The sequence below is a fragment of the Aulonocara sp. 'chitande type north' Nkhata Bay genome, linkage group LG17 (genome assembly GCF_057382095.1).
Source record: "Aulonocara sp. 'chitande type north' Nkhata Bay isolate Kocher_YH1m ecotype deep benthic linkage group LG17, A_spYH_male_GT1.1, whole genome shotgun sequence".
Lineage (NCBI taxonomy): Eukaryota > Metazoa > Chordata > Actinopteri > Cichliformes > Cichlidae > Aulonocara > Aulonocara sp. 'chitande type north' Nkhata Bay.
This window is the reverse complement of record NC_141360.1, coordinates 5,405,133-5,421,103: the sequence shown is the minus strand read 5'-3', so window position 1 is coordinate 5,421,103 and position 15,971 is coordinate 5,405,133. Positions and strand designations below refer to the sequence as shown.

Here is a 15,971-nt window from a genome sequence, read left to right as displayed (position 1 = left end):
CACCCTTACTCCCAGCAAATGGGCGATAGAAAACCGATCGGTGCCTATGCCATTCCCAGTATGCGCTGGCATGACGTCAGGGCAGCATGAATACGAGCAATTTTTTTTTTTTTTTTTTTGCAGATGCCCATGATGCCGCCCCCCACCACGATGCCGCCCCGGGCAACCGCCCGTGTCGCCCTTATCAAAAACCGCTACTGGGTGTGAATGGTCGTCCCTCAGTGTTAGCCCTGTAGCAGGCTGGTGATCTGATAAGGATAAGTGGAAGAGGATGGATGTTGGTTTGTTTTTTTTGAGCTGGCTGTGAACATCCTTTTAGGTTGAATTTTAACATGTGGGGTTTTATAACGAAATTTTGCAATTCACTTTTGAAATCAGCCTCAAGTGGCCACGCTGGGAACTGCAGTTTTTGGCCTTTGCATGTTGGCTTCATTTTTCAGCCCTGCAGGTCGCTTCTTGGGTTACAGAAGACTGTTTCACTGGTTTGCAGAAACATTTGAGACACTGTCTCTTAACCTGTTTTCTCTCCTTGGCTTTCCAGTCTTCTCTTCACTATCAATAAACAATAAAAGCCCTCCCAAAATACACTAAAAAATTTACTGTTTTTCTGTTCTGATTTTATATGTAGCAGCTAGTAGATTTCAAATTATCTGGAAAACTGACACATGCTGATAAATCAGCTAATACTAAAACTCCCATAATTTTTCAAGGGAGCAGATTCTGATTGTGCTGTATCACAGACTTCTTCTGCTCCCTTTATTGTTCATCACAGCAAATCAAATGCCTTTATCTCATCCTGGCCTTACCATCCTCCTCTGTCACACCAACCCTCTGCATGTCCTCCTTTGTTATATCCCTGAACATCCTCTGAGGTCTTCCTCTTTCCTCCTGCCTGCCTGTTCTTTATTCAACATCCTCTGTACAGTATATCCACTATCCCTCCTCTGCACATGTCCACACCATCCCTTGTCTCTCCCACTTTGTCTCCAAACTGCTAAACCAGAGCTCTTCCTTTAAAATAACAAAAATCTTATCATCTCCAACTGTTCAACATCAAGCTCTACCACATCGTCCATCATCTCACAGCACTACAGTCTCGTAAACCTTCCCTTTCAGTTTTGCTGCTATCCTTCTGTAATCTACACCCACTCCAACCTGTCTACACTCTTTTCTACACCTCTCTTGTGCACTCTATGTTGCTTTGGGTGTAACAGTTGAAAATGCAAAAATGAATAGTTAACTCCACAGAGCATTTGCTCTGCATATAGTGGGGGCTTTTTGTTCGTTAGAACATTGTGTGTTTTAATTGCACAATAAAACAAGCAATTAGAATAATAAAGCCTCTTTAATGTGGGAAACCTGTCCACAGTTTTAATAAATAAATATATCATATAAAATATAATAAATAATTATAAACACAGAAAAGGCTCACACTGTGGTATACTATTGAAGAGACACTGTGGGAGGGAGGGAAACGGTTCATGTTCCTGTATGTCTGTGTCCTCAGGCAATACTATACTTTGCATTGTAGGACATATTCTCCTCTTTTCTTCTCCTGATCTGCTCTTACACACTGGAAACTCCTGTTCCTCCTCATCTCACCTTTGCTCACTTCATCTCTTTCGACATGTTTTGTCCTTTTTTTCCCCTTCGGTGCACTGATGAAAGGGTCCTATAGGACCCAGGCCACACCTTAAATTCACACACACACAATGGTGGTGGGTTAATACACTATATAAAATGTCCACACACATGTGCAGACAAATAAGTAAAAGTACTTTATCGCGCATGTGCAAAATGCACATGCTTGCATGTGAGGATGTGAACGCACAAAGCAGGAACTTTTAACTCCCACACACATTTATATTTAGAGGGATCACAGCTGAGACTCACCAAATTGTCTTTCCATCTGTGTCAATACATAAACTTTGAAGTGTGACAGGAAGGTGTGTGTGTGTGTAAGTTGTTGCAAGTCTTTCCTGAGTTTTTTCTTCATCGTTTCTTTTTACTTCCAAAACCCCCCCAAAAAACTCCAGAAAAGACATTTGGAAATGACGAGTGCTTACAGCAATCCAACTCATATTACCTTAATCTTGTTTGGCCTTTGCTGGGACATTAAAGCAAAGACATGCAAAATGGATGTTTACAGTGAACATTTCATGACAGTGTACTCAATTGATGGCTATGCCCTCTTTACACTTAACACTGGTTGGTTAAGTGCTCTCTTAGCGTAGCTCCTCTCCCTAGAATTTTCTTTTTAGTCAAAAGCCTATTATTAAAACTAAATTAAAATTTCAGTCAAAATTAACACTGCAGATGAAGCAAGAATGCAATTAAAATATTTCCCACAGTAACAAATTGCTCACACAAATTTTAGCCTAACGCTAACCACCACTGGGACATGGCGTGCGAGCACCTGCCTCCACTGTCAAAGTTCTAAGTAATGTGCTTAGCAGTACAGACTGATATACATACTTGGGGATAACAACTCTGACTATGCTAGCCCTGTTATTTGTTTCCTCGGTGACCCTAAAACTGCAGTAGACTTTGAATATATATAAAGGACTATTTTCTATCTTTTCCATTTAATCCCTCTATTTAGCCAGGCTTTCTTGACTGTCCTGAATGCACACACCATATTAGTTACATTGTATTGCTGGAAGCATAAATCCAGAGACCACTATCAGAGCCAACATACACTGAAACATTTTGAAAAATGCACCAAAGTGTGCATTTTAACATGCTGAAGATTTAAGTATGGGTATAATACCTCACTTAAGAAGCTGACCTGTGGACCAGAAGACATACGAAAAAATGAATTTACTTTCAGGTTCACAGTAGTTTTCAGGGGCCTGTCTTTCTGAATGTTCTTTTGGGCTTTTTCCTTCCCTTTAATTCAAACTAGGCTATGTTCTCCTGATAACACATGAGGCAGCCTCAGTAGTCCTTTGGACAACTGCGGTTTAATATAAGAATTTAACAAAAGAAAAGAAAAGAAACAGAAGCGATACAGTGGGATGAAAATGTATTGGGAACAGTCAAATATTATGTGAGCACAAGTTGCTGCACAGGCTCCCAAACTCGCCCTTCCTTAATCAGCCTTCGGTCGTGTCTACTGTATTTATATATAGACGTTTAACATTTCCATCATGTCTGGTTGCCTGATGGCTGGTTTGAACTTTCTGAAGAGAAACAAAACTCGATGCTGACAATCTATTTCTTGGATATCCTGGAGGGAGCTGCACTGTGACGAATTCTAGAGACATTTTGACTGTTAGTCCCCCCCCTCCCCCCCAAAAAAGTCACACCAGACAAACAGCCAGCTGATTTGCAACAGCAAGGAGAATGCATGCTTCATTTAGGCAAGATCACAATGTAACCAGTTCTTTGTTACAGTGTATCAAGATTTTTGAAACACTTGAGGAAAAGAACAGCAATCTCTGGTATAATCCCCAAGAAGCACTGTCAGATACAATAACTAACTTTAAAAGATTAAAGTAGTTCATTCAGTATGTGACTGTTAAATTTATATTTGCATTAGAATGCTATGTTCTGGCCACTAAAGCAGCGGTCAGCCTTCTTCTTGATTATCCTTTAATGCATCTACATCCTTGTGAGGAGTTGATTGACTGCCTGGCTGCTTGGTGCACCCTCCTCTCCAGACTCCTCTTCCATCACCTTCTTCTGGAACTCCTGCATGAAAAAAAAAGACTCAGAGTGTTTGAACATTAAACACTTACACATTTGATGATTGCTAGGTGCACAATATGTGTGTAGACAGCAATGGCATAAACCTGACCAGCATAGGAAAAAAAAACCCCTGATAGTGATATTTGACTGAAAGACAGATCAATGATCTTTTGGCACCAGAATGAATGACATAATGACAAAGTCATGAATATCGCTTCAAAGCTACTCACTAGTCTCTTTATCCAGCACCTGATCAATGACCCTAAATTGTAACTGCTCTGTAACTTGATGACTTCGTCCATGACCGCTCAGTGTCTCATAAACTCCATGTCCTTTATAAAAAAAAAAGAAAGAAAAAAAAATCTTTTCTGTGTTGCTGGAGCAGTGAAACTCTAGAAGCTTTGCGGCTGCTTAGGCTGTCGCTTTGTGGTGTTGAATCTCGTATGGTTAATGTGAATTTCAGCACAGCAACCACATCAAACAACAGCAGGTGCATGATTTTCACATCAACAGTTGGTAATGAGATCTGGATGTGTTTGCCTGTCATCCTCACCCTGAATCTGCGCAGCCTTGCCAGTCTGTCTTGCAGAGTCTTCTCCTGGCTGGAGGTCAGCTCTGCTACATGAGTGCGCCACAGCTGCTCTTTCTCCTGAAAGACCAAAATGCAGTTTTAAGATAGACTATATATAAAAGATGGACACATTTGTCTTAGCTGCTGGTTTTGTGAAATCCCTTCATTCCTTTTGAAATCAGATGTTAAGAACAGGAAGTGGTTCTTACTGGGGAAACCAAGTACATGGAATAATACTGCATGGTAACAAATTGTCAAACTCATTTTACACTGTGGGCCACATACAGGCTGCTTTGATCTTAAGTGTAACTCTCCATTCTGTCAGTGTAAAGAATCTGAACTGTACCCTGCTTACAAGCAATATTCCATGTAGAGTAGTCCAGCAGCTGGCACTGCCTTTTTATACTCCATTTGTCTTAATCAGCCATGAAAAATGAGTTTAACTACATCCGTAGTTTTCATAATTACAACAGTAACACGTCTGCTGACGGTTAATGTTTCAACCCAAAGCCCCTCTGACTGATCCTCACAATGACACTCCACAATCATCAAAACTTGGCAAATTGCTCCCACAAACTTGTCAGTGGAGTTGAGACGGAAAATAATCAACTCAATTTGTCAACTTGTCAGTGATCGCCCGTCTGAGCAAATTTGCACCAAGAGTGCTACCCCATATCCCTCTCCATAATCATTCAAAGGCCTTTAAAGAAAGAATGTCTTGGTTGTTTGTCTGGAAGTGTGTGTGTGTGTGTGTGTGTGTGTGTGTGTGTGTGTGTGTGTGTTCGCATTGACTGTGTAACTGCTTTCACCTTCACTCCATATGTGTCAGCGAGTCTTCCTCTTGAAACTGACTGACATTAGAGCAAATGGCTCCCTCGCTCACATCAACTTCCTCTAAACATTACGGCTCCCCAGACCCACACACAGCATGACGGGAACGTTAATTAATGACAGACGCTGTTCATTGAGCGCAACTCGCATCGGCCTTCTCTCTCACACACATGTGTGTAAATTCTACTTAAAAATACACACAAACACACTGCAGGAAATTGGATCCAAGAGATTCAACAAGAGATTCAAATTTGAGGTCAGGAACACACCCGCCAGCAGACCCAGAACTTTTCATCACACACACACAAGCACGCCTACTTAAGGCTCTGCGGTGCAAGCCCAGCAGAATGTATGTCCTGTTATATCACTGTACCAGGGGAACTTTAGCCATCAAAATAATCCTACAGAGCCTCAAAATATTATGGAGGATTAAGTGAGAATGATTGTGTATCTTTTCTGTTTTTCTGTCTTCTGAACTGTTTTTTCTTAGATTTATTTCCTCTCTGGATGTACTTGCTTATATGAAGAATTACAGGCGGACACGTGGATGTAACCTCCAGGTCTGTGAAGTAAAACTTCCATGGCCCTGCTGCTCACAGGCTTTACAACCTCTTACATACTTTGAGTTTATGGTCTCAATAACTTTTAAAGTCTCATTCCAATTAAAGTGAAACTTTATAACAGAGCAGGGGTGTTAAACATAAGGGCCAGAATCAGCCTGGCAAACACTCCAATTTGTTCCACTGGATGGATGGTTTTGGAAAATGTAAAGGCAGGTCTAGATTTTGGATGTTTAACCCTGTAACAACAACTACATTGCATTTGATACATACATAACAAAACAGGAAAAACACAGTTTTTCAGACCTCTACTAAATACATTCACCCTGAAAAAATGAAATAAATTGCAATATACATGTTTAAGCAATAAATTGCCGGCTGTGACTTTTAGTACTAGTACTAGTAGTAGTAGTAGTACTAGTTTTTAGTTGAATTAACCTTTTAAAGTCTGAACTATGAAATAATTGCCAGAAAATTTAGATTTTGGGAAAAAGGAGTGTTTGGTAAACTTTCTGATAATTTCTTTAATTAAAACGAATTTGCATATATAAGTTTAAACGTGAGAGTGAGAAAATGTACCATTTTAAGAAAAATATTAGCTCATTTTGAATTAGATGGCAACAACACAGTTTGGAACAGCTTAGACGAGGTCATGTTTATCATTATGCAGCATCCCTCTTCTTTTTACAACAGTCTGTAAAACAGCGGTCCCCAACCCCCGGGCCTCAGACCGGTATTGGTCCGTGAGTCGTTTGGTACCGGGCCGCGAGAGTTGAGGCTCAGGTATGAAATGTATGGTTTTCAGGGTTTTTATCGGTTTTCAGCGTTATTTTGTTATCGTTTTTATCGTTTACTCGGTTTTCCTGGGTCTTTTCACGTGTGTTATGAATAAATCTTCTTTTTTTCGGTACCGGTACTAGTTTTATTTTGTTGTATTTATCCGCGACACCTTAAAGGCCGGTCCGTGAAAATATTGTCGGGCATAAACTGGTCCGTGGCGCAAAAAAGGTTGGGGATCGCTGCTGTAAAACATTTGGAAACTACAGAGACCAGTTGCTGTATTTTTGAGAGCACAGTGTTGTCCCACTATTGTCTGATGTAGGATTCTATAGTTGCTCAATGGTCCCCGTGCATCATTGCTGTGTTTTCTACTCCATGATGAGTCAGATGTTTTAAGCTGGTGAAAGGTCCGGACTGCAGACAAGCCAGTTCAGCGCCTGGACTCTACCTCAAAGCCGTGCTGTGTTAATAGCTGCAGTGTGTGGTTTAGTGTTCTCTTGCTGAAATGTGAAAGGCCTTCCCTGAAAAGAAAAAAAACATCAACAGGATGGGAGCATGTGTTCTAAAAACTGTATATTGCTGTTGCTGTTCCAAATGTGCAAGCTGACAGATCTGTATGTACTAATATACCCACATACAATCAGAGATGAAGGCTTTTTAAAATGAAACTCCTTTCAAATTTCAAACCATCTAACTACAGAACAGTTTTCCCACTTTGCCTCTGTCCATTTTAAATGAGCTTTAACCTGCATTTGTGGATGGTGCAGAGAACTGTGTTCACAAACAATGATTTCTGGAAGTGATCCTGGGCCCATGCTGCGATTTCCAAGACAGAAAAAATGCAGTCCTGCCTGAGAGCTTGAAGACCACAAGCATCCAAAATCAACTGTCACTGCCACTGTCTCCAAACCCCATCACAGCAGGTCCACCATCTTCTAAATTTGCCCATTTACTCTTGCTCCTTCTGTCATAGCTATCCAGATTCTCCAAATCTTTTAATGACATCAAGTACTGGAGATGATGAAAATTTTATTTTGGGGAACATTATTCTCAAAATCGCCCATCTTTACCTCTGAGAAACCCTGCCTCTCAAAAAGACTCTTTTTTTATACTGAGTCATGTTACTGACCTGTTGCCAATTAACTTTTATTTCCCCCAGCTTTTTTGATATGTATTATTGCGATCAGATTCAAAATTTGCTAATATTTTTATTCAAAAATTTAATATTTTCTTAGTTTAAACATGTAATATTTTTTCTTTTGTACTGAGAATAAAGAAATGGATCTAGATTTTCAAATCATTTCATTCTTTTTTTTAAAAATTGTTTTTAAATTTAGTTACATTTTGTTTTACAAAATGTAACTAAATTTGACATTTTGTCAATTGAGGTCGCAGTTCCTAATTAACCTTCATCTTGGCTCTAGTTAAATGTGTCCTGAAAGCAGTCAAAGTGCAGCTAATGAACACATAGTACAAAGATGTACATAGTATGAAATTTAAAGTTGCTAACTGCAATTCAAAGGCTGGAATCAAGTTTTGATCGCTGCACAGTCCTGTCTGTTTTCTGTGTAATGTTCACTCAAGACTGAGTCACAGCAGCTTTTGTTAGTAATCACTAATAATTTGGAAAAAGTTACAGAAATATGTAAACAAATGTGCGTTCTCTCTCTTTCTGTTTTTAGCAGTTTACATGCCCCCCCACCCCCACCCCCCTTGTGCAGATGACACTAGATGACAGAAGGTCATAATTATTGTATTTCACAGGAAAGTTATATAAGCATTTTAATCTGCACTACATGTGTGAAACACGCCAAAGTTTGGACGTCAACTATAAAAGAACAAATATTTGGAGGAAGGTCACACTTGGTTAACGTTGGTCTGTCATCTCGCAGAAGACTGGAGATGCTATAAGCCATCAAAGAAACTAAATAAAAACGTACTCCCACAGGATGCTGCGGGAACTGAAAGGTGAAGAAAGGTGAACTCCATCACTAACAGAACTAACGTGCAGACATTATTTGTATAAAAAACCCAAAGGAATAGCTTTCAACACATATAGGGGGAGTTAACAGTAAATATGAGCTAATAGACTGCATACAGCTATCATTAGTTAATTACTAAGTACTGAGAGTGAGACCCTCACCACACGAAAATCTCCTCTTTTCAATTGAATTCAGTTTTATTTATACAGCGCAAAATCACAACAGTCGCCTCAAGGCACTTTATATTGTAAGGGGTAAGCTTTGTGTTCAGATAAACTTCAGGTTGACAACTTTGGCAATGAACAAAACATCACTTTTGACAAAGGCTCTCAGCAAATTCCATTGGTTCCAGGAGTTTTCAATGCGTCCTATTGCTAATTAATATTTTAGCTTTTCAATCTAAAAACTAGGAAACTCTGAAGAAGTCAGAAGTCTGTCTATCCAGTTTGCTTCAAGAAGGAAAGATGCCAGACACATGTTGCCATGTCTTTGAAGATCAGCTCTGCGTCGTGCGTTAGAATTAGAGATATAAAAGGATGCTGTAGCTGACCTGTTTTTATGCTGCACCCTATGACTTTTTTCAGGTTGTCAAAGGAATGGGGGGAAGAGGAAAAATGCACATTCCTCAATAGATGGTTCTGAAGGTCAATGTGATAATAATGTTATATAGAACTATAAAATAAGTAAGTTAGCCTGTTGTAGTTTATAAAACGAAATGTTTTTTCTGTGAGATTTCAGTTGCTTGTTCGGTTTGTCGGACAGCAGAATGCCTCCTAACCATTAAGGATTCTGGCTTATGAAGTGTCACCTGGTAGCAATCAGGATGGTACCTGTCCTATTTAATGTGAAGGACAAGATGTAGATGATCTCCATTTTGCCCCATCTCATCAAAGAAAACAGCAGCTTTCCTAGGTCTGGTTAATGTACGGTATGATCTGTAACATGAACAATATGCATGCAGCAATGAACTATGCTAAGGTTTTCAGAATTTTCACTACAGATTCATAATTTGTATGTGTGTGGTGTTTTTTAAGGACTTTTAATGCAGCGCCAAAGTTGAGCAGCACAAAAGAATCTAATGTAGCCAGTAGTACAGTACTACCACTGTAACTGCCTCCATGTCTCTGAACCAAAGGCCTTTGATTTAGGTGATGTCAGATGCTTATGTAAGACTTAAAAAATGTTGCTTGTTCTTGCAATCACTATTCAGTGAGTTTGCCTATAATAGTACATAATTTAGCAAAAACAGGCTCTAAACCAAGAACTTTTTGCCCCAACTTCAGAGAACTAATTTGGAAATGCACAATATTGAAGGCAGACAAGTATGCACTTGTCTGCCTTCACACGCATTCACCAATTTCCTTCGGGGCCAACCTTCAGGATCAATAAAGTTTATTGAATTGAATTTGAACTTGAGTGTCATCCCATTTTTAATGCATAGGGTTTAATACCATGTTGGCCCACACTTTGCAGCTATAACAGCTTCAACTCTTCTGGAAAGGCTTTCCACAAGGTTTAGGACTGTGTTTATGGGAATTTTTGACCACTCTTCCAGAATCCCATTTCAGAGGTCAGACCTGGTCTGCAGTCTCTGCTCTATTTCATCCCAAAGGTCTTCTGTCTGGTTGAGGTCAGGACTTTGTGCAGGCCAGTCAAGTTCTTCTTCACCAAAGGTATAATCATCCATGGAGTTTGCTTTGTGCACCAGTGCACAGTCATGTTGGAACAGTAAGGGGCCATCAACAAAACTGCTTCCACAAAGTTGTGAGTCTGGAACTGTCTAAAATGTCTTGGTATGCTAAAGAACTAAGGGGCAGAGCCCAGCTCCTGAAGATAACCTTACATCATAATCCCTCCTTCACTAAACATTACACTTGGCACAATGCAGTCAGTAAAAGTACCGTTTTCCCTACAAGCACCAAACCCAGACTCGTTCTTTGGATTCCCAGGAAAGCATGATTCATCACTCCAGAGAAATGCTTTACAGCACTACATCTGACACTTTGCATTTTGCTTGGTGATTCAAGTCCTTTTTCAAGGACTTTCAGTTGTCCGAGACCAGGCTATAAAAATCAGTAAGTCCTGGATGCAGCTGAATTAATTCCTCACGACAAGTGCAATTGTGAGGAATATACAACTGGACTTTTTGCACAGGTGGCATCCTATCACAGTACCAATTCATTTGGAATTCACTGAGCTCCTGAGCGTGCCCCATTTTTTTCCACAGATGTTTGTAGAAGCAGTCTGCATGCCCAGATGCTTGATTTTATCAACCTGTGGCCATGGAAGCGATTACCTGAATTCGATGACGTGGATGGGTGAGTGAACACTTTTGGCAATATAGCTTAGGTTTAAAAGACACCCATCTATTAAGTTTTTCGTTTGGTTATTTTGGTTGAATTCATTGTAATGCACTCACTTAAATCTCCATGTTGACTTGTCAACATTACAACGGTTTTCTGGTATTCATATGGCTCGACTGACACATTCCAGTGGTGAGCACGTGTGACATTTTATACAGATTAACCCTTGTTTAATGAAGACTGGAGGTCTGTTTGGGTTCAGGTTGCTTTTCTGCATTGGCTGTATGTTTCTCTGTGTTCTCTGTGCACATGTCAGAGGACATAAGTCACTGAGTCCATGCACATTTGTGTGTACTTTTGATGTGTGGCTCTGGGTTAAGTTAGGGTTCAGCAGAAAGTACATTCCATACTGCTGTGAGAGTGACTGTCTACTCTATCAGGGTAAATGTTGTCATCAGCTTCCTGTCTTTTTATTTTTTCTGCAGAGAAGCAGAAACACTGACAGCAACAGCAAGCCCTCGTCCCCTGTTGACCTTAACACGCTCTTGTCAAAAATTGGGCAACTGCTCAAAGCGTCCACAGCTGTTTAGTGTATGCTGCATTCCAAGTCCATGAGAGTGTCCATCTGTTTTGGCAACTGTTTATGTGTTGTGTTGTGTTTTGAATAAATCTGTACTATCAATGCAAAACCACTTTCTTTTGTTTCATACTGCCAAATGTCTATTTCATTCTTCTACTGCGTGTGTGTCTACATGCTCTCCCAAAGCGACTGATAAACCCTGGCAGTCTTGACAGAGGGCCAGAATTGTGTTGCCTAGACTGTTAATTCCAGGAAGTCGATCTGATTTTGCCCTGAGCAACAAAGTGAACCTCAACGGTAGATTAATGCTCATTGATTTGGCGTCACACCACGGCCCGTCTACTTGATAGTTCAGCTCTCTGTTTCCATCAGACTGATTACTACAACCTGGTCTCACGAAAACCTAAGCTTGCCGTCTTAAAATGTGAATAAATGAGTCACCTTCACAGTGTGTGTGCCTCACAAGTGAAGGAAATAAAAAAACAAACAAAAAACACTGACTTCACATTTTGGTATTTGCTAATAACTTAATAAGGAAGATCATTTTCACACAAAACCCTTGAAAAAGCTGTTTAAAAAGTGTTATGGAAAGCATCCTCCCAGTCAAGAACATTCAATTATTAAACTCTGAAAGGCTAAAACAGTGCCTGGTTTCCAATAAATAGCGCTGATGGCCAGCTTGATCTATCACAGCACCGGTCACATTCAGTTACTATTGCTTGGCTCCTGTGTCCAACCTGTGTGTGTGTGTATGTGTGTGTAACAGGCATGTGGTTTCTAAGAAGAAACAAGTACAAGCTGTTGAGCCTAAGCTGCTGTCAGTTAGCGCAACCCTTCATGCTGTGCCAAAGGTTGGAAGTGAAGACTATGTTTGTTTTGCAGATGTATGGACTTGTAGAGTGTGAACCATCCAGTCATGTGTGTATGTGTGTGCACGCGTCTGCTCACCTTCTTGCTCTCCTCTATTTCTCTGAGTCGTTTTTTTTCCTGCTGCTCCTGCTCTAATCGCCTGCGGACCTAAATCACACAGACACACATACATGCACACACACACAGCACACACACACACACACACACAAACACATGGATATACATGAAATTTGTGCACATTTGGGGTGTGATATTTGATTCGGTCGCACTTGCCATACCCTCTCTTCTTTCCTGTCTCTCCAGTCGTTCCCTAAAGCCGCCGCTCCTTCTGTCCTTTCCGATGTTCTCAGAAATGCATAGTCCTCCTCTTTACACAAACCTCTCATTGACTAGAACCAGAAAAGTGGCTTTTGTGAGTGTCATGAAACAGCGTCAATGCTGGAACACAGGCAATATGGTGAAGTGGTGAAAAAGTAGTCCCTTGGTGGTGTCTGGATATTTTCAGTATTTCAGTATTCAGTATTTATTTCTTACTAGAGACTCATTGAAGTTACATTTCTATGTGGCATTCATTCTTACACACACCACACTTTATGATTCACATAAAGCTTCTGTTCATAGTTTTATGCCACATATGTTACTGTAAGTGCAACACCCATGACTAGATGCTAATGTCCAGTGATGCACGCTAACAATGCTAAATGTTTTTTGTCTAGAGAACTGGCAAGTAGGTATTTGATTTGGGTAAAATTACCAAATACAAAAATAAATGTATAAAATTTTTAGAAAAGTTTTAAAATTCATTTATTTTTGTGTATTTTAATTCACTTTAAGAAGTCATCAGATTTCAGTACATAAGGGTTAACTTACTTGCCTTTGGGAAGAAGCCATAGCATTCAGAGGAAATTTAGGCACAGGGAGAACATGCAAACTACACACACAGAATTGCCATCAGTGTTTCAATCCAGGAACCTTCTTGCTGTAATGCCACAGCGTTAACCACTGCCTCACTTTGCTAGCCTGCTGCCTGAGTCGGGATGCAGCCATTCATTGGTTTTTCTAACATGTTAATTATGACATGTTGTTTTTCTTGTCTGAGATTATTTTTTTACTTTAACTTTTTTACACCACTACATTTTCTGGAAGGTCTGAATAGCTTGTAACTTTGTGGTGACTGGTGACTGTTTCCCCCTTGGGCTTATTGACAGCAAAAGACATATAAACCTGCACTTTACCATGATGCCTGCCTTCCCTGCTTCCTTCATATTCACTGGGTTGAATCCAGGTTTTACAAATGTTCACTTATATAAACTTGAAACAGTCAAATGTAGGACATTGTCAATATGTAGGACAGCGGGACAAGAGATAAGTGCTGCTTCATAACTAGGTCACCCTTTTACTGGGATCACCAAAAGGTCTCATGAATATAAAAATGACACTAAATGACATCTGCTATGACCTCAGCTGCCTCACAAGATCTCAACCCAAATGACAAATACACATGTGGAACAAATGCACCGAGGAAATGGAAACTGTTTATTTGATTTACTGTGTTTCTTTTCTTGGCTTTTCTCAGAATTGTTCTACTTTATGTTATCTGAGGATAATTATCTATCTAGTTGGTGAAGAATAAATATATGAAGAAACTTTCAACCCTACACCCATGAGTCTTCAATCCCAGCAGCATGTAACTTACCTTTGACATGGGAATGCCTTGAAACCTCTTCTCGTGCGTCATCTTAAACAACAGATCTGCGGCTCATGACACACAGATGTTCACATTTTATTAAGTCTCAGTGATGCTTTTATGTCACACATTTAATTTTCTTTCAAAATCTGTGAAAACTTTGTAGCATTTAGAGTTAAATAGCTAATCAGAAATTAGCTCAACTCACCTGTAGGTCAAGAAGAACTGTGTCCTCTCTTTTTACACACTCTTTCGGGTTCAGTGTGTTTTGAGATCTTTCTCACCCCGCTCTAATTGCCTCCTCTTCTGCTCAATCTTTTAGAATACCCACAGATGTGTCCTTACTCAGCTCAGAGTCCCAACAGAAAGCTGACGATCGGAGTCATGGACGTTTTTGTACAGTAACAGTGCAACACTTAAATGCTGGTCATTTCCACAGTGCAGTGATAGAATTGCCACTATCCTGCTAATAAAAAGTCAGGAAGCCAAGAAGAGCATAATAAATAGGTGACGCTTTTTAAAAATTAAAGTTCGTGGGTCACTGTATCTTAACCACGATGACACACAGTAAGAATTAAGTAAAAAAAAAAATTACCCTTGTTTTTTTGTTTTTTTTTTAAAAGGTACAGGCACATTTTAGTCTGTATGCTAATCGAAACAAACCAACAGCTTACATCATTTAATTTAACTATTTAATAAAAAATATGAATCTTTGTATCCTCAGGTATAGAAAAGTACCATTTTAATATGCCCACATGGGTCAAAAATAATTGTCAGCATTGTAAATATACAGCTTCATTTGTCTTTGCAGTTGGCATTCTGCTGCTGTGTTACCCTCCCCCATCTGGGATGAGTAAAGTTCATGATACTCTGTTATTTTAATTACTAGTATTTTCAGCAGGCTGCTAAAAAGGAGCCTGACAGCCACATTAGCTGCTCCTGTGATGGATATGCAGCACTGAGGCTCTGAGTGTTTCCACTGAACACGTTCTACCACAGTGTTGTTACATTGTTGCTGTATCAATTCAGATCAGGAGATGTGACCAAGAGAAGTCAAAGCTGAGTGAAACTTTTCACAGCAGGGATCACTTCCTTTCCAATTTCTCATTCAGATTCAATGAGACATTGGATTCTGTCTATAAAACACGATAAAGGCATGAATTTCAGTGCAGATATTTTGCATGAAACAGATCGCAGTAGTTTCCTGGACTGAAGAATGAAGCCGATACTGATGCGCCAAAAACTGCATCTCCTAAAACGACCACTTGAGGCTACCTCCAAAGTCATTCTGGCATTAAAATGTTCTCATGAAAAATCTGACACAAATCATTCAACAAGTTTGTGCTTCAGTTTTAACAAGTAAAGTTCTGATATTTTATTATTCTGTTACTTAATAAAATCAAACACAATAACAACAACAAAAATAAACATGGTGTTAATGCTTAAAACTATAAAGTCCAGAAACCGTCTTTTATGTACAGTCTGTGCTGCTATATGAACTTTGAACTTTATTTGCCAGGAACTTTCCACAGATAACAAAACAGTGATATACGAATAATAAAGAACTACAAAAACTTCCTGGTAATAGTTCATTAAACCTCTTTTTAGTTTTCTTTAATAATGTCAAATATTTGAATTTCCCTCAGACAACTCAACTTTGAAATTATTTGTACAGCAGCAGAATACAGTTATAGTCTGGTGTCTATGCATCAGAGTTCATCACTCTTTGGTATATGGTATGGAATTGGGGGTTGCTGAATAAAATCCAGCCAAAGGTGGATGACGAGGTGGCGGAGGGGTTGGAATTGCAGGTAACGATGCAAGGCGACGGTGGAACTGACATGTCAGAGGTAGATATTGGTAAGTGCAGGATAAATTGACCACCAAATTGGGGGGTTACTATGTAACTCACACCAATGGACTATAGGTTTAAAAACAAAAATTTATTTCTGTGGACCACATGAACAGACTCTTTCTCATGCTCCTTTTGCTTGTTGCTTTTTCACTGCTCGTCTTTGAGCTTTCTCTTTACCTCCACTGGTAAGGCTGATGGTCATTCTCTCTAATGCTCGTTCTGCCATAGTTTATGTCCTCTGTCCTCCCCCTAATTGCTGTTT

General features: G+C 39.7%; 1 protein-coding gene across 3 annotated transcripts; it reads right to left on the bottom strand.

Moving 5' to 3' along the window:
• Positions 1-2,893: 2,893 nt before the first annotated feature.
• Positions 2,894-15,045, bottom strand: LOC147309511 (uncharacterized). Of its 3 annotated transcripts, none has more exons than XM_086269131.1 (6): positions 14,063-15,037; positions 13,864-13,925; positions 12,446-12,556; positions 12,246-12,314; positions 4,244-4,339; positions 2,894-3,693 (listed from the first exon to the last, which is right to left on the bottom strand). In XM_086269131.1, the coding sequence occupies exons 2-6, from the start codon at positions 13,903-13,905 to the stop codon at positions 3,604-3,606; spliced, it is 408 nt and encodes a 135-aa protein (XP_086125257.1). In that variant the 5' UTR covers positions 13,906-13,925; positions 14,063-15,037; the 3' UTR covers positions 2,894-3,603. The 3 variants fall into 3 exon arrangements, with proteins under 3 accessions (XP_086125257.1, XP_086125256.1, XP_086125258.1); XM_086269130.1 differs by having other exon boundaries at positions 2,897-3,693; positions 13,864-13,919; positions 14,063-14,687; XM_086269132.1 differs by lacking the exon at positions 2,894-3,693 and adding an exon at positions 3,814-4,022 and having other exon boundaries at positions 13,864-13,919; positions 14,063-15,045.
• Positions 15,046-15,971: the final 926 nt, after the last annotated feature.